This window comes from Orbicella franksi, chromosome 12, assembly GCF_964199315.1.
Source record: "Orbicella franksi chromosome 12, jaOrbFran1.1, whole genome shotgun sequence".
Classification (NCBI taxonomy): Eukaryota; Metazoa; Cnidaria; class Anthozoa; order Scleractinia; family Merulinidae; genus Orbicella; species Orbicella franksi.
The window spans coordinates 7,768,824-7,790,671 of record NC_138156.1 but is presented as its reverse complement, the minus strand read 5'-3'; the positions used below and the strand labels follow the sequence as shown (position 1 = coordinate 7,790,671).

At 40.5% G+C, this 21,848-nt stretch overlaps 3 protein-coding genes and 1 long non-coding RNA gene across 5 annotated transcripts in view; 3 read left to right on the top strand and 1 right to left on the bottom strand.

The window, feature by feature from the left end:
* The window catches only part of LOC145464431 (calcineurin-binding protein cabin-1-like), a 51,389-nt gene extending 49,552 nt beyond the window's left edge, over positions 1–1,837 (top strand). For both annotated transcript variants that reach the window (XM_081448329.1, XM_081448328.1), the window contains exon 56: positions 131–1,837. In XM_081448329.1, coding sequence (XP_081304455.1) covers positions 131–697 — 567 coding nt within the window. In that variant the 3' untranslated portion in view covers positions 698–1,837. The remainder of the gene's footprint in view (positions 1–130) is intronic.
* A 290-nt stretch (positions 1,838–2,127) lies between these two features.
* Positions 2,128–21,848, bottom strand: part of LOC145464448 (2'-5'-oligoadenylate synthase 1-like) — a 29,154-nt gene continuing 9,433 nt past the window's right edge. Inside the window, exons 2-5 of the mRNA XM_081448357.1 lie at positions 9,336–9,511; positions 7,274–7,559; positions 4,633–5,017; positions 2,128–3,694 (exon numbers count right to left, since the gene is read on the bottom strand). Coding sequence (XP_081304483.1) covers positions 3,532–3,694; positions 4,633–5,017; positions 7,274–7,559; positions 9,336–9,511 — 1,010 coding nt within the window. The 3' untranslated portion in view covers positions 2,128–3,531. The remainder of the gene's footprint in view (positions 3,695–4,632; positions 5,018–7,273; positions 7,560–9,335; positions 9,512–21,848) is intronic.
* LOC145464477 (uncharacterized) overlaps positions 9,507–21,848 on the top strand; it is an 80,744-nt gene continuing 68,402 nt past the window's right edge. The window contains exon 1 of the long non-coding RNA XR_014041434.1: positions 9,507–9,928. This is a non-coding gene — a long non-coding RNA (uncharacterized LOC145464477). The remainder of the gene's footprint in view (positions 9,929–21,848) is intronic.
* On the top strand, positions 16,044–21,775 carry LOC145464467 (uncharacterized). Its single transcript, XM_081448380.1, has 6 exons — positions 16,044–16,094; positions 16,526–16,582; positions 17,685–17,768; positions 18,273–18,323; positions 19,185–19,289; positions 20,049–21,775. The coding sequence occupies exons 2-6, from the start codon at positions 16,550–16,552 to the stop codon at positions 20,613–20,615; spliced, it is 840 nt and encodes a 279-aa protein (XP_081304506.1). The 5' UTR covers positions 16,044–16,094; positions 16,526–16,549; the 3' UTR covers positions 20,616–21,775.

Below are 21,848 nucleotides of genomic sequence, written 5' to 3'. Positions count from 1 at the left end.
TGGTGATTTGTTGATGGAATCCGAAATAATTCTGAGGCGACTAACCCGCCTATCTTCTTCAATGTTAGAATGAAATACTCGATCATCTCATCGAGTATCCACTAACTTTAACATTTCTCTTTATTACCAGACCTCTTCATCCAACACCTCAGTTTCGCATCAGCCGAAAGGATCATCGGGAACCGACACAGGCGCCGATGTAACTTCGGGCTCCGACACTGAAGCTGTTCCGTCGGCATTAGAACAAACCTTATCACCTCCAATAATTAAAAACAAAGAAAATCATACTTCGATAACACCAGCAAACGAAGCGCCAACGAAAACACCTGACGCCATTCCCCGAGATTTAATCACAGATTCGCTCTCTAAAGGAGAATCCATGGATAAAACACCGAGTCCCATCGCAGACGTTCAGATGGTAGCCGGAGTGTTGCCTTCGTCCGAGGTTCCTATGTCGGAGGAAGTGGCTTCCGACTCGAATATAGTGACTCTTGAAAGTAAAAACATAACGCCCGCTGAAAAAGAATTAAAACCAGCCCCCGTTGAGGGTGTTATCCCACAGGAGCCAAGCGCCACTGTGCCAGGGCCCCCCAGCACTATTGCTCTGACCACGGAGGCTGAAAAGCCACTCGCTAGTGTCACTCCCGGGGGTACAGTTCTTACTGATGGTAGTGAACCTTCCGGTAGTACGTTGTGAATTCTTTGGCCGGCATTGCAAACTGCCTCGCAAACAACTACTATAACAGAAAACTCTGCATTCACGAGTAAAAACATCGCAGAAATTAATGATTCTCTATCGAGGGGAAAGGGCAGCAAAAGCCAAATACTTTGAAAAGTAAAAACTTATCAGCTTTTCATCCCAGGGATACAACTCAGTAGCCACACGTTTTCCTCCAGGGAGGTCCCTGTACTCAACGAATGTGGCTACCGTTATCTTATTAATATTAGAGTCCAAACCTTCTTCTGGCTTACAGCAAACACGAATTGTCTAAACGCTGTAATGAAAGTGGCAAAGTCACTTCTGAAATGTCGAAATCCGCAAAACACTTATCATTTCACATCGGGAATATTGGGTCTGGCACTTTTTATGTACAAAAACAGTTGAATTCGAATTCAAAAGTCAACAGAAGTAATGAACAATCCTTCAAGCCAGCTACAAACACAAAATAAACAAAGATCACAGTTACTGTTGATTGGGCTGTACGATAACCGCCTGCTACGGATCCAACATTGAAGGCCAACCTGCTAGGAATACTTGACAGAAATATCCTTCGTTTCGTTCAGTCTCACCCGCGAAAAGCTACTGATGCTCTAAAGCGTGCGCTTGTTTCTGAATTTTGACACCAAAGGAAAACAAAGGTTTTTATTTTAGGATACTCGAAGCATTCATTTCCGAGAGAACCCAAGATTCACGAAATCCGCAAACTGAAACCTCGTTTACTGCCCGAATTATGGTTATAGAGAAGTTCAACAATCGTATAGGAGGTATAGGGAAAACAAGGCCAGAGAACGGGGATTATAAGGCAGAAGGTGAAGGGAATTCTGTCCGCGTTGAGCTGTGTTTTAAACAACCCTTTGGGTAAGTTCACACAAATCATTATTTACTGGTTCTCATCCTGTACGATAGCACTACACTAACCAGGCTACCGTGAAATGAAACAAGTGGCCGCTTATTTGACTGGCAAATACATGTTATCTGCCGGTGTTTCAGCCAATTGAAGTGTTATGTATGTACTGACTCAAAGATTGCTAGAGCAGCATAGCTCATTTCAATAGCTGGATACTTCTACGTGTAATACGAGACATTCCGCTTCCTCTCTCTTGGATTCTCTCTCCCCCCCCCCCCCCCCCCTCCCGAAAAAAAATATATTGTTCGGTTAATTACTCCTGAATAGGAGGAGGAAGCTTAAAAATTAGCAAAGCACACAGAGCTTTCAATGATACCATTTATTTTATTGTGCTTAAGTCAAGATTAAGTGGTCAAGTGATCTTCAAAACAATTCACATTGATCGTAAATCTTGGACCGGCGGTCAAACACTGATATTGAGGGATGTAGCATGACTTCGAGCTGTTTTTCGAAGAAAGAACTTTGAATTTTAAAATAGGTGTTGGCTATAGCTAGCAAAAAACAAAAGACTCCAAGGATTAGTCCTGTTGAGGGTAGTCCATTTAGGTAGTCCATTGACAAGGGGTCAGTGTTTTGTTTATCACCTGTAATATATCACCTGAAGCAATTCTGCTGTACGTGTGATACGCACGCATGATGGTCGATTATTAGCTTGCTTTTAATATCCTATTTATGACCAAAACGGTTGAAAAACCATACCTTATGGGGCCGCACATACCTATAGAGCCCATATAAGGGAGTACCCCCCGGGGGGGGAGGGTTAACAGCACGTTAAGACCGTTAATGATCAGCAATTTAACAACAGAAAAGACACCATATTGATAGTGATTTTAAAAAAATACAAAACAGTGAAAACGAAATGAATATCAGTTGATTGTCACTGTCACGAGTTTCATAGGAAAGATTCATAAAAGTGCGTTTAATCATAAGCACGCGAGAATTTTCAAACTCGTAAAAGATTCTCGAAAGTTATGCAAACCCTCGACTGCGTGTCGGCTTTGTTAAATTGTTTAAGGTGCTTACGCCCACCAACCTAGAAATTATACCTTTTAACAATTTTTTAAACTAAATAGTTGGTTAATATATATAGATAGGCAAGCCTAACCACAGAGCTCCTAGTTAAGAGGTCATGTATTTGAAGAGAAATATTGTCGGTTCTGCACGCATTACGCACGTATGTGTGAAAACCAATCATAGAGTATGGATGCACGCTTGCCTGACAATCCAAATTAAATCGCATGGATACATATTCTTTTGCTATGGTGCTCCGCTTGCACGCGCTTCTGACTGGGAGTTCTACTATTGACAATACAGAACAAGTGTGTTCATTAAATACTTCAAAACAATGCAGAGCGAAGTGAATCATTTATCAGTGACTATAGTGGTGGGTTAATACCAGTTTTTTAAATCGATACGATACGAGTACGATATTTACCGATATTTCGGTTTTTTTTCGATATTCGATATCGATATCAATACTGTGACGTCATTCAAAATTTTGCTCAGATGTTATCAATTAAGCACTGAAAGCCTTTTAATAGTCCATATAAAAAAAAAAACCATAGCAAAAGTGTATCATTTTTAATTTCTTCTATGGGTACCAAAAAGAACTCAGACTCCCAGAACTATTGCGCATGCCAGGTATTTACGTCACCTCTAGATGGAAGTTGCAAGGTTGCGATTGTTCCTTCGAGTGCAGTACAACACCACTAACGAGAAAAATATTGTTTTAGGGCACTGAAACAGCCTGGAATATTTCATTGAGCAGTCACGAGTGCAGTATTGAAAGAGATCGAAACGATCGATATTTCCCAAAAGTATTGATACTTTTTAAGGAAACGCCAGTGATATCGAGTATTTGTTATCGGTATCGGCCCACCGCTATTTATGACCTATGATTGTCTTAAATCTGTATTATTTCCCAGTTTTTATTGAAGTTGATGTCCTTCAGTGGCTGCCTCTGAAGTGTCATTTTAGCCACATCTGCCACGGTTTTCCATCCCTCGGCATCACTAGCACTGCATACGTTGTTGGTTGGGTTGGCAGGGTCCAGAACAAATGGTGGGCTGCGTGGAAGAAGACAGTGTTTCAGTCCAGTAACATGCTGTTAAATGAAATCTGTCAGTCGCTGTCTCTCAGACTCTCAATCTCTGTATGTTTTTTTATTGTTTGCCTATTTACTTGATTGTCTCTGTCTGCCTGTCTGTAAGCCTTTCTGTCTGCCTGTTTTTCTGACTGGGTAGCTGATTGTATCTCTATCTGACTACTTGACTTTCGCTCCACCATTCTTTGGCTCACTTACTATCTGTCTGTGGGTGTCTATCATAACTATCTGAATGTCAAAAAATGGTAAAAATGGTAAAAATGTGGGATGTGGCTTAATATGTAAATCAAAGGAAAAAGGGTCAGCTGATAGCCACAAGATGCACACTTAGGCGACAAAGGTAGAACAGCACTGGGCTTTTTTTCTACAAAAAATGTTGAACCTAGTGCTGTTCTACCTTTATCGCCTTAGCGTGCATCTCGTGGCTGTCAGCTGACCCTTTTTCCTATGATTTATCTGAATTTCATTTAGGCTGTCTTCCTTCCGGTGGGGGCTCCCATATTAAATCGAGAGGGTGATTGTCGGAAATTTTGGAAACAACCCCTAAAATTAGTTTTGTGGGTGTGGCCCAAATTCATTTTCACTGCTAAATGGTACCAATCTTAAAACAACTCGTTAATGTTAAGTGACATTTTCACCATTTCATTACAGCAATAAAGAATATCACAAAATTTGACTGGCAATTGGTTCCTGTCACACTTCTCTGCTCAGCACAGTAAACGCTACCGCGATAACTCTACCAGTGGTCATCCTTGATTTTAGCACCCTAAGAGGTATCAATTGACAAATTTGACCCCCTAAAAGGTATGATGATCACCCCCGGCCATCGCTTTTATATGGGCATCTTCCCCCCGCCTGGGTCTTCCTTGCCATTTTCCCTGTACAGGAACGAAAACGAACCTTTCACACATCTTGATCCCTCTCTCAGCGAGATCCTTATCGTAGTATTTATGCCAAATGACGTGTATGTGGCAATTATCAGCTAACCGTTCAAGAACAGCTTTAAAGCCGGCCCGAATGTCAAATGAAGTTTTTCCAGCTGCGTTCTCCCAACAATCTATGGTGATGAGCTCCAGCGGATATGAAGATGGCAGTCTAGGTTCACCAGTGCTTTTGTCTTCAATACAGGTTTTGCGCCAGTACTTTACAAGACGGATTAAGTTTTTCACAATCGGTGGTTGATCCTTGACAAACTCCTTTTGTAAGCTCACCAAATGTGCTGAGTAAAAATCCTGGTCTTCTGTTGTACAATCAATCATTTCTTCGTACAGTTTGTACCTTTGTTCTGCAAAGTACAAAAAAATACACATTCTAATTAACTTGGCTTGATTCAACGTAGACACACACACACAGCTAATTCACATAGTTCAGAAGTTTATGTATTCCCCAAAACAATGAAATTGCAATCACATAGACTTCATTATGGACTATAAACTGAAACAAGCTGCAGGGAGGCTGGCCAAAAGGAGACTGTCTCTACAGAGGGGCGTGAAGGGGTAAAATGGGAACTGGGATTTGCCCTGTTTTGGGCTGGGAAAATGGGATTTACTGCACTGGGACTGGGATGAACAATTTCAAAAATGGGAAAGGGATTTTTATTTTTAGCGCTCTCTGACCCTATTTTTGACACCACCGCTTAATTGAGCCTATTCTTTTGAATAACGAATTAAAATTCTGCATCATTAGACTTCCGTAGACACATAAAATCATTCCATTTTTCATTTCCGCGTTCTAACTACCAGGCTCCACACGGTTTTATCGTTAAGTCCTGTCAGTTTTCCTGGTCAGCGGTTTGTTGTTGATGGAATGATATGCGCATGTTTGCACGTGGCGGGAAAGACAAAAATGGCGTCCAATTACCAGACTATGATCATCGAAATCAAGTATATTAACGCAAAAAAATGCTGTAATACACACAGAAAATTTTAAACTTTCGTTAAACTTAAGCTACAGCCCAAGAGAATTACAAAAGATGATTATGGAAAAGTGTGGAGTTGAGGATTCTGCTGCAAAGAGGGGGTTTGCGGACCATGCACTGGAAATGTTTTATGTGGACAACATTGAACTTGTTATTCCTTTGGCACTCTCAGGGGATGAACTTGCTGTTTGTGCGGATGGTGTTCTTCATGTCTTTTTTTCCATCGCAGGGTGTAACAAGAATCATTAGAGGGAGTGATTGCCTACCCATATCATCACGAGCAGTGAATGTTGCTTGGTTTGGTAAAGATATTTTGTTCTGCGAAGAGCACTCCATTGAGCTCTTTAAATCTGGGGCTGTTGTTGTGATTGCAGGACACAGTAAAGGCGATAGTTATGGTTCACAATCATACTCGAAACTGTGTCAACCAATTGGAATCTGCATTGAATCTGATCGTAACATTTACGTTACAGACTCTGGTTCTGTTGCGGGCAAACTAATCAACAGACCGAAGCAATTGCTATGGTGGATGAGGTGCTGGAGTACGTGAAGTATTGCTCACGGAAGGCAAGAGAGCTACAGTCCTTGGCAAAAGAAACTACTGATGTGCCAGAGGGTACTCTATCTAACAAGTCATTGGAACTGATGGCACAATCGCTTTGCAAGGTAGAGAACAACATCAAAGATCTGTCTTCATATCCAGATTTCGAGGTGAACTTGAATTTAGAATCACTCCTGACGTTAAATGTTGAGAACCAACATGCAGTCACTCATTTTAAGAAGGAAACATTTACTCTCTACGAATACGTACAGATTTTTGGTTCATCAGTAGAAGAAGGAGTAAAGAGAGTGACACCATGGTCTGCACATTGTTACATGCATCCCAACTCATACTACCCTGTTGAACCTTCTGCTACTGGCCAGTTGGTCCTTTTTGAAACTCCCAAACCGGCCAGAGAAAGATTGTCTGGAAATGACGAAGCAGAGATGAGAGTGTGGGCAAAACGATACGGCAAGAGTGTAAGGCACACCATGGACAGAGCTGGGACACTGCCTCTGAATTTGTATGAAAGACAACATTGCTTAATCCATTAGAATTGCAGTTTTTACTTCCTCGTGCGCAAAGCTCAGTGCCGGGAGAAAGTGCAGAACGTCCAGAGGGTGAGTCTAATGAACAGTCTGTGGAGGTTCTCACCTGCACTGATCAACGTGACGAGTACAGCAGCAGCGAAAGTGGAGACAGTGAGTCTGAAGAGGATTGTGTAGATGATACAAGTGGTTTCAATATGGTTATGCCAACGAGGGCTGGAAGACAAAGACTGCTCATCAGATGAGCGAAAGATTTTCTTCAGTCCAGGTTAAGGTATGCGGTGTGTATCCAAACGACGTCAGTCCGCACTTTTAATTAATTATACACATTAGTCTGCAAGCAATCACTGGGAATGGGATTTTAGATTTGGTAACTGGGATTTGGACCAAATTTAAGCTGGGAACTGGGATTTGGCAAAAATTTGGGCTGGGAACTGGGATTTAGTGCCCCCCTTCATGACCCTCTCTACATGACTGACAAACAATGGACTCTTATTGAGGTTGGGTTAAAGGAACATTAAAATCCTATTTTACCTGGACTTTCAAGATCAGTTGCAGTAAATGTCGGCAACAAGTCAATGTCAAATTCTGGAGACAAATCCAGGCAAAGTTTGAATTTCACAGCGAAGCGCGTCTTTCGATCAAAGGTGATTTGGTCTTTCTTATAGGTGGGACTCTGTTTGAGGCATGACTCCAGGCAGTTCTTTGTTTCCTGCAACTTAACTTTGTGATCTTCCATGGTTTTCAAACTGTTGAAGAAAACCACACAGTCGATGTCTGCTTTGTCCTTGACAGCTGTTCCCTTTCCGACAGAGCCTCCCTGAATAATGTGTTGAAAGGACAAGGGATATTTATCAACAATTAGTACAGTATATCTTGAAAAAAACACAAAGGGTTGAATCAACACCAGGGCCACCACGCAAATCCAGCGGCCTAACCACTCGGCCACGCTGCCTCCCTGAAGAAATGTAAGAATTAATAAGTTTTCTATATCCTGTTTGGGATTTGGCTCGACACTACATTATGACCACTGAAAGTCCAAATAACCAAAATAACTGCAAAATTATGCTCCCACAATGCAGAAAAATGAATTTCAGAGAGCATAGTTTCTCAAAATCTTGCAGTAGAAACTCAGGATATAGAGACTAACCCTTACGTGTCTGTCGACTTAGTTTGTCCTTGAACAATCTTTAATTTGCAACATTAAATTGTCCCCTACAACCAATTTTATGCCATGCAATTTGATTTTCATTTGCTTTCTGACAAACATATTTTTGAGATTGCTGTCCTTATCATGTTTGGAACAGTTCCATCGAAATGAAGTATTAGAAGTTAGAGTAAACATGATTTTGTCTGTTTTGAAACTAACTTTATTCATGTACTTCATAAGCACGAAATATTTCGTTTTTCGTAAGACTAGCACTTCCTGTGGTAAGTGAAATTCTGCCTGACGTTCCCCTGTTTACTATGGCACTATAGTAGCAGAGATGGGATTATAGAAAAACTCATGGAAAACTGGTGATTTGTGCCGGCGAGTAAGCTAAACGCAGCACTTTTGAATCAAATGAAACTTTTTGCCTTAAGCTGAGATATTTACTGCATTGCTCCCTTTGGTAATTTTAAAGTACTTAGGACAAATAGGCCATTTTACAGTTCTGTGCTTAGTTACCTGGCCCATGGATGCAGGTGAGGCTGAAGGTGACCTGACTTTGATACAGACCTCTCTACTTTTATTATTTAATAAATGCCAACTAGTTAGCACAAGAAAAAATTGATTTACACAATAAACCAGTGAGGTCTTTATCAAAACAAGGCCACCTCCAGCCTCACTGCCATTCAGAGGCCAGGTCACTGAGCAGACAACTGTAAAATCGTCTATTTTAGAGAACTGCAGACTTGGATTCATTTGATAAAATTTGCCTTGTACAGCATAGAACAGATTTTTCTTTGCAGTGCAATCAGCCTATTCAGGAGGATAATTCGGCTTAATTGGCAAAGCAAGTTTCCAGAATTCACCGCAAGCGGTTGTGTCATTATGGCTGCGAAATACACAAATAAATTAATAAGCCAATTAATGATGCTTGAAAAAAGCATACAAACATTTAGGAGCAGTGCATGTTGGTGCATTGCGCTTTCCTCATGAACCCTAACCCTACATGCAAGTACTTCATCGAGTTGTTCAGTCTGCGCCGACCATGCAGATCAGCAAGAGATCATGAACAATTGAAAGTAGGCCAACATCTTCCCTCTATGCATATGCCAACAAACTGGTCTGCTGCTGATACGGAATAGTGTTGCTTCAGCTTGCCTTTTGTCCACTTGGAAACGACAACTATATTAGGCTTTGAAAAATCTTATATGGCAATCTAGATATCGTCAAAACACCATAGTTTTGTCTGGGTAAAAACTTATTCTGCTGCCTTGCGAGGGAAATAGGGTGGGAGGGCCAGGGGATGGAGTCACATAGTCTTTGTACTTTCACTTTTTTGAAACTAAACTTTAAAATTCCACTTTTAATACCCTTTCCTCGCAGGGGACTAATTTATGAACGTTTCCTTAAATTAACATTCAATACACATTAGGCAGTGACTCTTACCTTAACGAGTTTGTTTATGCTGAATCTAGATGGCAGATTATGTTGGAGGTGTTCGTACAGTAGGTCTACAACCTCGGAAATTGCATCCCTGCTGGCCTCGTCAAGTTGGAGTTTGTCGGCAATGAAATTATTAACAGCAGAGCTGTACCTGAAGTCAACCTTTCCAAAAAACTTTTCTGAAAAAATGGAAGGAGCACACAGTTAGCCAGCTCGCTTTAATTTCGCACTGTTGGCTGTGTCGTGTGTGTGTTGTGTGTGATATGTTGCGTGATGTACTGTCTTGCAGGGTACTAAAATTCCCCCCTCCCCCACCTTCCTGCCTCATTTCCACAGGCTTGTGGAAAAGAAAAGAAAAAGTAAAGGGCATAAGCAACATATACAAAAAGCTTTCTATTCACATAACCATCAAACTATAATTAACATATGACTTTGACTATTTCAAGTACACACAGATATACATATTTATGATATATTCATGACAGCTTAAATGCAAGGCTTAAGGAATTAAAACAAAACAGACGAAATCAATAATTTTGATGTCTTCCATCCTCAATATTAATTTATCATTCTCACTTTTACCATTTTGTTGCATGGTGTTTATATTTTGCACCGTTTGTATACAGTGTTGCATGGGTTTTGGTATGAAATGGAGAAACTGACAGTGCAGTTTTTCTCTCGTTCCAGCTCGTTTTCTCTAAAAAAGTTGGATCGACCTGAACAACAAAAACCTGTTCACTGGAACAATACATCCCTACCACAAAAGATTAAATAAGAGGTCTGGTGGCATGGGTGGCGTTCTTCTTTCACTACTCTTTGTCAGCTTCTCCACGAGAGCGAACCGCTGATTCCGAAAAAAACAAGTAATTTTAGTTGATATTTACAATGAAAGTTGTGAAGTTGCATCTTCAGCCTACAGAATTATCACTCGGTCTATATCAATTGCTCTAAAATACGCAAGTTCAAAAACCACTGCCAAAGTATGCAACAAGCTAGACAAGCTAGGCTACGTTTGATCTCCCATGTGTTAGCTGGAATTTGGCTTTCTGCAAAGTAGCTGTGTCCATGCATGTCCTAGTAAGTTGGCTTTTACAAATGACTGTGCAGCCTGTAAACAAAGGAACATCATGTGTTTTGCAAAACACCTTGCAAATAAAATGGAGATCTTGCTAATTCGTTGGGGTTTGTCCATAAAAGTTGGCTTTTTAACCCATACTAGGACGTTATGGAGGATAAAGTTGTTTGTGGGTTGAACGGGCCGAAAATTATTGTTCAATCGCATAGATAAAAGCCTTGAATCAGAGTGGCGGACAGATTTCCATACAACTCCATACTCAATTATGCATACAATCCTCTCCCTGCATAATTACCCACAAACGTACAACAATCATGAATTGCTAGGTTGCAAGCAGTCTCTAGAGACTCAGATAACAATGGTACGTTAATGGCATGCAGATGGTGGTCAAAACAGTGAGAGCTAATCAGAAATTCTTTTGTTCCTGACCACCATCTCGGCGTTGATGACCTAACGTGAAACCAAGCATCACGGAAGTCGCAAACTTGCGTGCATAATAAATTTATATGGGACTGTGCGGAAATCTTGCTCTCTCGGAACACCAGAACGTTGTTCCCCAAGTTGGATGGGTTGCAAAGTTCTTGTGACACCTTTTCAATGGGCCACCAGCTTTTTTGGAAAATTTTCACGGGTTACAATAATTTATCACATTGCTTTATGCTTACCTATTAAGCTTAAGCTTTTATGACATCCGTTTCTATGATGGTTATTCAAATCATTTTGTCCTACGAACCTTGCCTGGCAAGGAGAACAATACAGAAGACAGAGCTTCTTATGGAACTTTCTGATATGTAGACGTAACTTGCGCACTGTCTTAGAACAGTCTTCAACACAACATTCCACACGTATTCCCCGAGTTCCCGGTCCTGTGCCTCTCGCCGACATAACGCGCTGTACGTCATCTTCGATGGTACTCTCCGACATAGCTAAAACCTTGTGTTACGAAAGACTAACCAACGGCTTCGGTGCTTTCTTAATTTTGAGAGGACGCCTATGGGAATTTTCCCTAAATCATTTTGAGCCAACCAACTTTTGCTTTACGTAAACTTTCTTTTTGACCAGCCAATCATTGCCGACTTTCCTGCATATCATTTTCTGCTATTTTCAGTACGGTGGGTATTTCCCTACTAATGACGTATCCTTGCACGTTCTGACACGTTCTTTGCTTGGCTTGCAAATATTTAATTTTCCTTCCGATCTCCGAACTCGCTTCAATAAAACAGCACGACAATTCACTTCTCTTGTCTAAAAATACGGAAAATACTCGGAAAATTAAAAAGACTGTCGCTCCTGGAGAAATAAAAGTTCAAAACAAGCACGATCTTATTCAACACGCTGCCCAAGAGAAAGTTGCAACGTCGACACATTCCATTAATGACGTAATTGGTTTTTATGTATTCAATACTCGCTTCGAATCAAGCGCTTCAATAACTCAAAAAGGCGATATATTTTGTACTAAATAAAGAGTAGAATATTCATAAAATTTTCAGTACATTTAACGTTTTACTCTAGTAACAGCTTTTGGCGAATAAAATCATTAGTTGCGTGATTCGAAGTCCCGCTCGTGATTTGGCCGAGTGGAAGTTTGGGTCTGGTCAAAAACATAAACCCGCGCTCGGCCTATGACCGCCCAGAAAAATATTTGGGGACCACTTTTCGACCGAGCTTTGTAACCGTCCACAAATGTGACGGTCGAGACCTGGCTTCCACTTCACTAAAAATGGCGGCGGATTCAACTCTGAATGGTGCGGTGAAATATGTTTATCCAGATCGACATTTTGTGACATTTTGTAGGGGGAAAGCGAACGAATAAGTTTCACAATGGCAAGCAAACATGTGTGCCGAAGCAACAGATGTTACAGTTGTTATAGAAACTTGAAGATACTGATGTGGTCACGAAAAAATGGTCCCAAAACATGTTGACAAAAGAGCGAGCTATATTTTGGGACCACTTTGGAGTCATGATCAGCGATTTAATTATGGAGTTAAGGTAAGAACTATCGTGTCAGAACCGAGCATTTATTTCAGTTAACTGTCCAATGCAATTAAACCTGCCAGCTGTACATGTTACTGGCGTTTAATACTAATAGATTTAATTAACAGAAATATTAAGCTCTTTTTAAATGCGGACGCATCTAGGCCCGTAATGCGTCCGCACAGCAAACCTTACATTGTGTTGAATGCTTTTGTACTTGTACCACAGTGGAGTAAATAGGAGTAATGTTCTAGAGCTGGTAGAGCAGGTATAGGCAATGATCTCAATCCTGGTCTTGTCAGTATTTGTTATGCTGCCTGGCTTTTATTTTTTGAGGCATAGAAAGTGGTTAACATGCATTTGAAAAATTATGAAGAAAACTGTAAACTTTGAGAGATCTTTCTTGGCTAACATTTCCTGTTTCTCCTAGTATGCTTCCCCCTGCTCCCACCTGCTTTATATCTTGATTACTTTAAACAAATTTTGTACAGGGTTCGTACGCGTCTTGAAAACCCTTGAAAACCCTTGAATTTCAGACGTCCGATTTCAAGGCCTTCAAAGTACTTGAAATTGATTTTGGTCCTTGAAAGTCCTTGGTTTTTTATTGAAGAAGATCGAGAAATGTTAATACCTTAAGGTTTTAAAGTAAATTAAAGCCAGTGAAAACAAATGTTCAGGTAAACAAAGTATAACATCCTTGAAATGCTGACAAAATGTCTAAAACCGCTTGTTTTCGTTCCCAATGCTCTCTTGTTACTCTCGCGCATGTACCTTGAGCCACAAGTGCACTGCGCATGTCTGGTTTGCACGTGTGTTCAAGCTCTCGTTTCCCGGCGTTTTTGTACTTGTTTTGAGGGTCAAGCTGGACGTCACAATGCCTGGCAGGTGCCATTTTAATGAAAAATGGCTGGAAAAAGATGGGTATAAGTCATGGCTGCGGAAAGACGACAAGAATCCAAACAAAGCGTTCTGTTTTGCCTGCAAGAAAAGCATCGACTTGAATGTAATGGGAGAGTCAGCCTTGGTGAGTGAGCCATATGAAAGGCAAGAAACATGGAGAATACGTAAAAAGTCTTCAAAGCAATGAAAAAACCACCAAAATAAGCGATTTTTTTAGCTCCTCAGCAAGCTCAACTTTGGCGAAATCAACTGGAAATCGTCGAGAGCAAACAACAGAAACATCGCAGGTGGCCACTGGAACTGGCCCCGCAAAGTAAGGATCGCATAGTATCCAGTCTCTTCTTGGCGGAAATGCAACATTGAGGGCAGAGATCTGCTGGACACTTAAGGTGATAACAAGTCATTACTCATTAAAATCATGTGAAGGGATAAACAGTATCTTTAATTTTATGTTTCCAGACAGTGACATAGCTTAACATTTTGTTTGTGGGGAAAGAAAAGCTGCGTATCTGGCAACTTTTGGAATTGCACCTCATTGTCTCTCATTGTTGAAGGGAAAAGTCCGTGATCAGTCTGAATATGTTTTGCTATTTGACGAAAGTCTAAACGGTTGAATGCAAAGTAAACAGTTAGATGTGCTGGTCAGGTATTGGAATACTGATAAAGTAGAGTCGCGGTATTTCACTTCATACTTTTTGGGCCATGCAGATGCTGAAGCAGTACATGACAAATTTGAATCAGTTTGTGGTGAGCTTGGTTATGAGAAGCTTGCTCAACTTTCCATGGATGGTCCTAACGTGAACTGGAAGGTGTTTAGGTTGATGCAGGAGGATGTGCAAAAGCAAACTGGAAAGAAGTTGTTGAATGTTGGAAGCTGTGGCCTTCCTGTGATTCACAACTCCTTTAGGGATGGATGTTCTGCAGCGGAATGGGATGTTGAAACTTTTCTTACAAGTGTTAGATGGCTGTTTAAAGATTCTCCTGCCCGCCGTGAGGATTACACAAGCGTAACAGGGTGTAATAGTTTTCCACTGGATTTTTGCAGGCATTGTTGGTTAGAAAATGTCCCTGTTGTTGAGTGAGCTCTTGAAATTATCCCTTTTGTGGTGCAGTATATAACTGCTGCTAAATCAGGAAAAGTCACAGGACCCAAGAACAAATCATTTGAAAATGTTCAGCAATCTGTTAAAGACCCACTACTCACAGCAAAACTGAACTTCTTCTTGATGATTGCAAAAGAAATCCAACCGTTTCTGACTAAGTACCAAGCTGACAAGCTACTCCTTCCTTTTTTTGCCACTGAAATGAAGAATTTAGTCAAGGAGTTAATTCAAAAGTTTATTAAACCAGATTTCTTGAGTGATGCCACTACAGTGGTCAAATTACTGAAGATTGAGTGTGAAAAATTTCCAAATCATGTGGACTTATCCAAAGTGAAGGTTGGATTTGCAGCTGAGAGAATTTTATGTGAACTGAAAGGTAGCAAGAAATTGAGTGAGAGACAAATTTTCGAGTTTCGAATGAGTTGCAAGGCATTTCTCATAAAGATGGTCAAGAAAATTCTAGACAAATCCCCTTTGACCTACCCTCTTGTACGGTACATGAATATCCTGGATCCAAGAATTCTTATTGCAAAGAAAGAAACATCTGCTGAGAAGCTTACACGTATTCTTCGCATAATGAGTGAAGCTGGACATATCACAGACAATGAATGTGATAAAGTAATGAAGCAGTTCCGTCAGTTCCATGACAATTCTCTGACTGCAGACTCTGAGGCGTTCAAAAGCTTTTCAATGGAGTCTAATAGAGTTGACACTTTTTATTTTGATCGGCTAGCTACCAAGGCTGACTTGAAGGAGCTTTGGAAAGTTGTCAAGCTGCTTCTGACTCTTTCTCACGGACAAGCTACTGTGGAGCACGGTTTCTCTTCCAACAAAGAAGTCATGGTCGAGAATCTTGCTCAACATTCACTAGTGGCACAAAGAGTCATCTGTGACCATGTGCGTAGTGCGGGAGGTGTTCTTAATGTTGCGTTTTCCAAGGAGTTGCTGTTATCTGCAGCAGGTGCAAGACAGAGATACCATGCTGTTCTTGATGAGAAAAAAAGAGAAAATGAAACAACAAGGAGATCGGAAGGGAAGAGGTCGCTGCTTGAGGAAATTTCCACTTTAAAGGAGAAGAAGAGAAGATTGGAGAGTGACTTTGAGGCACTGAAACGTTCTGCAGACCATTATGCGGAAAAAGCAGAATCAAGTGGAAAGTTGACATTCATTGCAAAGTCTAATGGTATGAGAAGAACTGCAAGGGAGAAAGAAGAACAGATTAAGTCACTGGAAGGAGAAATTAAAGAGAAGCTACAAGGCGTTAAAAGCTCACTGTAATATACCGGTAATGTTTTGCCATGTCCAGGCTTTGTACTTAAGGACTTACACAAAGTGTTAAATGTGATCTATGGTTGATAGTTGATGTTGTTCAAGGTTTGCACTATCTGTATGCCAAAACATAGGTTTAAACGCAAACATTTTGCTTGGTATGTGGTAAATTTCTTACTAAAAAAAGTCCTTGAAATTTCAAAGTAGGGTCCTGAAAAGTCCTTGAATTTTTGGCCTGAAAAAGTGTACGAACCCTGCTAACCGAAGTCTTATTATGATCAAGGCGACAAGATCTTCCAAGAAAGACACTCTGACAGTGATTTTACTAACGTGTTTTACATTTTCTCATCAGTCGAGTCATCTTTTTTTTTGGCTGATTTTTTTTTCTTTTTGACAGAAAATACTTGAGAGACAACGAGAGACACTATTTAGCCAGAAAGGTAAGAAACTTGAAGAAACTGAAATAAATAAAAATCCACATTTTTAAGTCAATTCTTTCAGTGCCATCCTTTTGTGTCGCTTGCTCGACCACTGACATTCAGCCATAATATTTCCGCTTGGATTCCGTCAAACCGTCGCTTTCGCTTTTCTACTGAATACTGTTTCACGATTGACAACGTTTTAACTTTGCCCGGTAGGGTAAACTACTACCTTATCTCCTGACGGAGCAATTTTAAATTCTAAAATTGATTGAGCCCGCATTTTTTTTGTAGAGTAGTTGCTAAGTAACGTGACGTGTCGTCATGACGACAAGCTGTCATGACAACGTACGTAGTGCTGGTGCTCTTGGGGTTTTTGTTTACGGATCTGATTGCTATGGTGGATGGATTGTTCTGTTGTTTTCTTATGTCTACATTGAATCTATTAACAGGCTTTTGAGTATTCGCTGGAAATAATGAAAGTTCGAGTCTCTAAGCAGGATTCGAAGGTAAGCACACAGTTTAAATTTGTTGAATGAGTACCGCACGCCAGAAAGTAAAAATTGCGATTCCGCAATGTTGTAAAATGCCGGCTATTTTGTCTATCTGCCTGCTAACGAGAAAAGAAAGCTCTCTAGTTTTATTGTAAGAGAGAATGAAGAGTAAGAGATTTATTATTACCAACGTAATCTATCTCAAGTTATTTTTAGATCAATCCCGATTTTCAGAGGGTTTTTAAATAGCCAATCCTGAGACACTGATTTTACACACGTGAACAGGCCAAATGGCTTTATTACGATAACTGCAGAAATTCTCGCGCGCTCATTGGCTAATTTTCATTGTCAACAAGCGGACAGACACATGAATTTATAATTTATGCGATGCGTCAACGAGCGAGAGCGCACGATTTGACAATTTATTATTGTAAAAGACAAATTAACGTCAGTTTTTCATACGTCTATTCTGTTATCACTCAAGAATTGACAGTGGGGACACTAGTCTACATTTGCTGAGCTTACAGATACCCATCAATAAGATGAGGGATTGCTTCAGTTACAGACACAAGCAAATTCTGATGCAAAAACAGGTCTAATCATATTTTACGTTTATTGACTAATTTTTATTGTCACTAAGCGGAGAGACACAGAAATTTATAATTTATGCGATGCGTCAACGAGTGAGAGCGGTCAATTTGTTAAATCGCGCATTGTTATTGTCCACGAAATTATCCACGCAACGCGCGTGGTAAAATTAGAACTGGTTACTATTGGTTACTACAGGGGTAACCTTGGGAACAAAGCCTTTATGTGGGATTAATTCTCGTACCCTTCATCTTCCCTTGTAATTTTGGAACATCAGTTTTCTCTGTTTACTGCAACAGTTTGGTTATCAGTCAAGACGTTTTCCTTTAGATCATCAGATCCTTTATTCTCCTAACCTGGCTGCTGGAATTTGTATTGAATACACTTGAGAGAAATTTCAACCGTATCTGGCAGATCACGAGCATCATCGGTGATAAATGGGGTGGGAATCCGCTGTGTTTTCAAGAGGAAATTCCAGAGTACAAGCGTGGCATGGTTTCAAGTCAGTATCTTTTTCTCGTGTTTGCAGGTTGAACCCTCTATTTTATCTCAGCTGGTCGTGGACATGTACGAGTGCTGGAAAACTGGACAAAAATATGAGCCTTATGTTAAGGTATGCTAGAACTTTCAACCATAGTTAATAGAGGGAAATGGTTAGGAAGGCCGATAAATATCAAAGAAGCAAACAAACAGGCCAAGATTTATGTTGGACGGTCCTTGACCCTGCGCATCTTTTGTTTTATGCTTTTACTATGCATGATTTACATAATCGTAATGCATCTATTGGTTAGTTGTATGCACACACGTAACCATCTTTTGTATTTTGCCAGGTTTTGTGCAGGATCAACCCCCAAAATAGCAAACAAAAACATACAACAAAGAACTTTGCCCGGTTTCCTAACCATTTTCCTCTATTCACCATGTTTCAACGTAAAAAAAATCATTGTCATTTTATCTTGCCTTCAGTTCTTGCTTACTTTCGTGATTACAAAGAGAAAGAAGTGTAAAATGTCCTTTTTTTATCGATGGCGTTGAAGCTTCTGCTCACCTTTTTTCGGCGGGTTGTGCAAGTTGACTGGTGTTGTTCCAATTTTTGTTTTTTACCTGTTTTTTTTAGGTGACTGAAAGTTTGCTGACGCAGGCCTTTGAGATGTTAGTGATTTCTAAAGTGAGTTGTTTCTTGTTTTGAAAAATAACTTTAACGGGTACTTATCAATCATGCGCACACTGAAATACCATGAGACGTTTTCAACAGGAATGTACACAGACATCAACTAAGGGATATCTTCTTGATTTACCTCCAAATTCTCACAACTAACTTTGAAGGAAATGTATGACAATCAATGGGGAGAGTTGACATTTTGAACGTAGGGGTGTTTGCAAAGGGAAAGGACCCTGTAAAGAACTTCTTTGTGAGTCCTTTCACTTCGTGTAACGCTGTTTGATAGGTGTTGGTGATATTCTGTCAAGCCAACAGCGAACGTACTGCAACTTCTCGGACTAGGATGACTTCATGAATGTTTTAACGGTGTCACATCTCCTTATGTATTCTCTTATTGTTGCGTTTTGCATTATTTCTTAATAATGCAAGTGGGCTTCAACTTTATTTTTCGCCTCTCTAGCTCGATACATCATGTTATGTCATTGCTTGTTTATACGCCTACTTAGCTTTGATACATAAGCTGTCCACTTGCTTTAATCTGAGAGTCATGACTATGACTCTGAACTAGAACCAGAATATTGTAACAATCTTTTCGCATTTTTGATAAACCAAACTTTGGTTAACAACAATGTTAATAACCTTCGGACTCGTCTTGTTTATGTTACAAGCTCGATATATAAATGACCTACGGATAACAAAACAGGGCAGTGAAATCAAAATTGCCCATGTTTATAGACGGTCCATTTTCCAAGTTGAGTGGCTCATAGCCACTTTGATCTTATAGCAGTAGTAGTTTGATTGTAATCGCTTCAATCCTGTGGAAAACAGAATCGTTCTCACCTGGAATACCTACTTTCTTGATTGTAGTCCTCGTCAGGGGAGTCACTTGAATTCGTGCAGGAAAATCCAGAGTCGCCTTCCTCTTTGCTGGATCAGACTTTGAAATATTGCCAACAACACGTCAAACCACAGGTAATGTACTCGTATTGCTATTTTAAAATATTACTTTACATTGAAGATAAAGAAGATTCTGGGTACAAACTGGGGTCAGGTAGCAGCTCTCGTAAGGTCTCACATGAGTGGCTCGATACTCTTTAAGAGAACAATAGATCAGAACAAACGACAGGTACAATGCCCCGAGCCCCAAAACAATCCCTGCTATACACTAAGACGGCAAATAGAATTACAAGCTCAATTGAATTGATACAGTGCTGACAAACTGTAGTTTGTTGAGGGAAGGCGTCAGCACCTTTTTGTCTAAAGAATGCAGTTACGTCTGGCCAATCACAAGGCATTAATGGGTCACTACCCCACAATAGAAGGTTATCCATCAAAATGTTTTTATCAGGGTCATTCCGATTTTGAAATGGAGTTCTCTAAAACAGGGACGTAAAACAAGCAGACTTGGTCTAAAGTGTTAGCTAACACCGCATAGAAAAGAAGTTGGACTGAGAATGCTTAAGCCACACACGAGCAAAGCCTTCATAATGATTGCCCACTGTATGCAGTAAAATCCTTAGATTGTAAGTTACAAGAAATAAATTTTTTGTATATGTTACTTACAATGAATCTTGTCCAGTATAGGTGTATGAAATGCGCACTGGTGATTTGTTGAGGGAATCCGAAATAATTCTGAGGCAACTAACCCGCCTATCTTCTTCAATGTTAGAATGGAATACTCGATCATCTCACTGAGTATCCACTAACTTTAACATTTCTCTTTATTACTAGACCTCTTCATCCAACACCTCAGTTTCGCATCAGCCGAAAGGATCATCGGGAACCGACACAGGCGCCGATATAACTTCGGGCTCCGACACTGAAGCTGTTCCGTCGGCATTAGAACAAACCTTATCACCTCCAATACTTAAAAACAGGGAAAATGATACTTCGATAACACCAGCAAACGAAGCGCCAACGAAATCACATGGCGCCATTCCCCGAGATTTAATCGCAGATTCGCTTTCTAAAGGAGAATCCACGGATGAAACACCGACTCCCATCGAAGACGTTCCGATGGTAGCCGAAGTGTTGTCTTCGTCGGAGGTTCCGATGTCGGAGGAAGTGGCTTCCGACTCGAATATAGTGACTCTTGAAAGTAAAAACATAACACCTGCTGAAAAAGAATTAAACCCAGCCCCCCTTGAGGGTGCTATCTCACAGGAGCCAAACGCCACTGTACCAGGGCACCCCAGCGCTATTGCGCTGACCACGGAGGCTGAAAAGCCAGTCGCTAGTGTCAATCCCGGGGGTACAGTTCTTACTGATGGTAGTGAACCTTCCGGTAATACGTTGTAAATTCTTTGGCCGGCATTGCAAACTGCCTCGCAAACAACTACTATAACAGAAAAACCCTGCATTCATGAGTAAAAACATCACAGAAATGAGTGATTCTCTATCTAGGGGAAAGGGCAGCAAAAGGCAAATTTTGAAAAGTAAAAACTTATCAGCTTTTCATCCCAGGGATACAACTCAGTAGCCAAACGTTTTCCTCCAGGGAGGTCCCTATACTCAACGAATGTGGCTACCGTTGTCTTATTAATATTAGAGTCCAAACCTTCTGGCTTATAGCAAACACGAATTGTCTAAACGCTGTAATGAAAGTGGCAAAGTCACTTCTGAAATGTCGAAATCCGCAAAACACTTATCATTTTATATCGGGAATATTGGGTCTGGCACTTTTTATGTACAAAAACAGTTGAATTCGAATTCAAAAGTCAACAGAAGTAATGAACAATCCTTCAAGCCAGCTACAAACACAAAATAAACAAAGATCACAGTTACTGTTGACTAGGCTGTGCGATAACCGCCTGCTATGGATCCAATATTGAAGGCCAACCTGCTAGGAATACTTGACAGAAATATCCTTCGTTTCGTTCAGTCTCACCCGCGAAAAGCTACCGATGCTCTAAAGCGTGCGCTTGTTTCTGAATTTTGACACCAAAGGAAAACAAAGGTTTTTTATTTTAGGATACTCGAAGCATTCATTTCCGATAGAGCCCAGGATTTACGAAATTCGCAAACTGAAACCTCGTTTACTGCCCGAATTATGGTTGTAGAGAAGTTCGACAATCGTATAGGAGGTATAGGGAAAACAAGGCCAGAGAACTGGGATTATAAGGCAGAAGTGAAGGAAATTCTGTCAGTGTTGAGCAGTGTTTTAAACAACCATTTGGGTAAGTTCACACAAATCATTATTTACTGGTTCTCATCCTGTACGATAGCACTACACTAACCAGGCTACCGTGAAATGTAACAAGTGTCCGCTTATTTGACTGGCAAATACATGTTATCTGCCGGTGTTTCAGCCAATTGAAGTGTTATGTATGTACTGACTGAAAGATTACTAGAGCAGCATAGCTCATTTCAATAGCTGGATACTTCTACGTGTAATACGAGACATTCCGCTTCCTCTCTCTTGGATTCTCGCCCCCCCCCCCCCCCCCCCGAAAAAAAATATATTGTTCAGTTAATTGCTCCTGAATAGGAGGAGGAAGCTTAAAAATTAGCAAAGCACACAGAGCTTTCAAT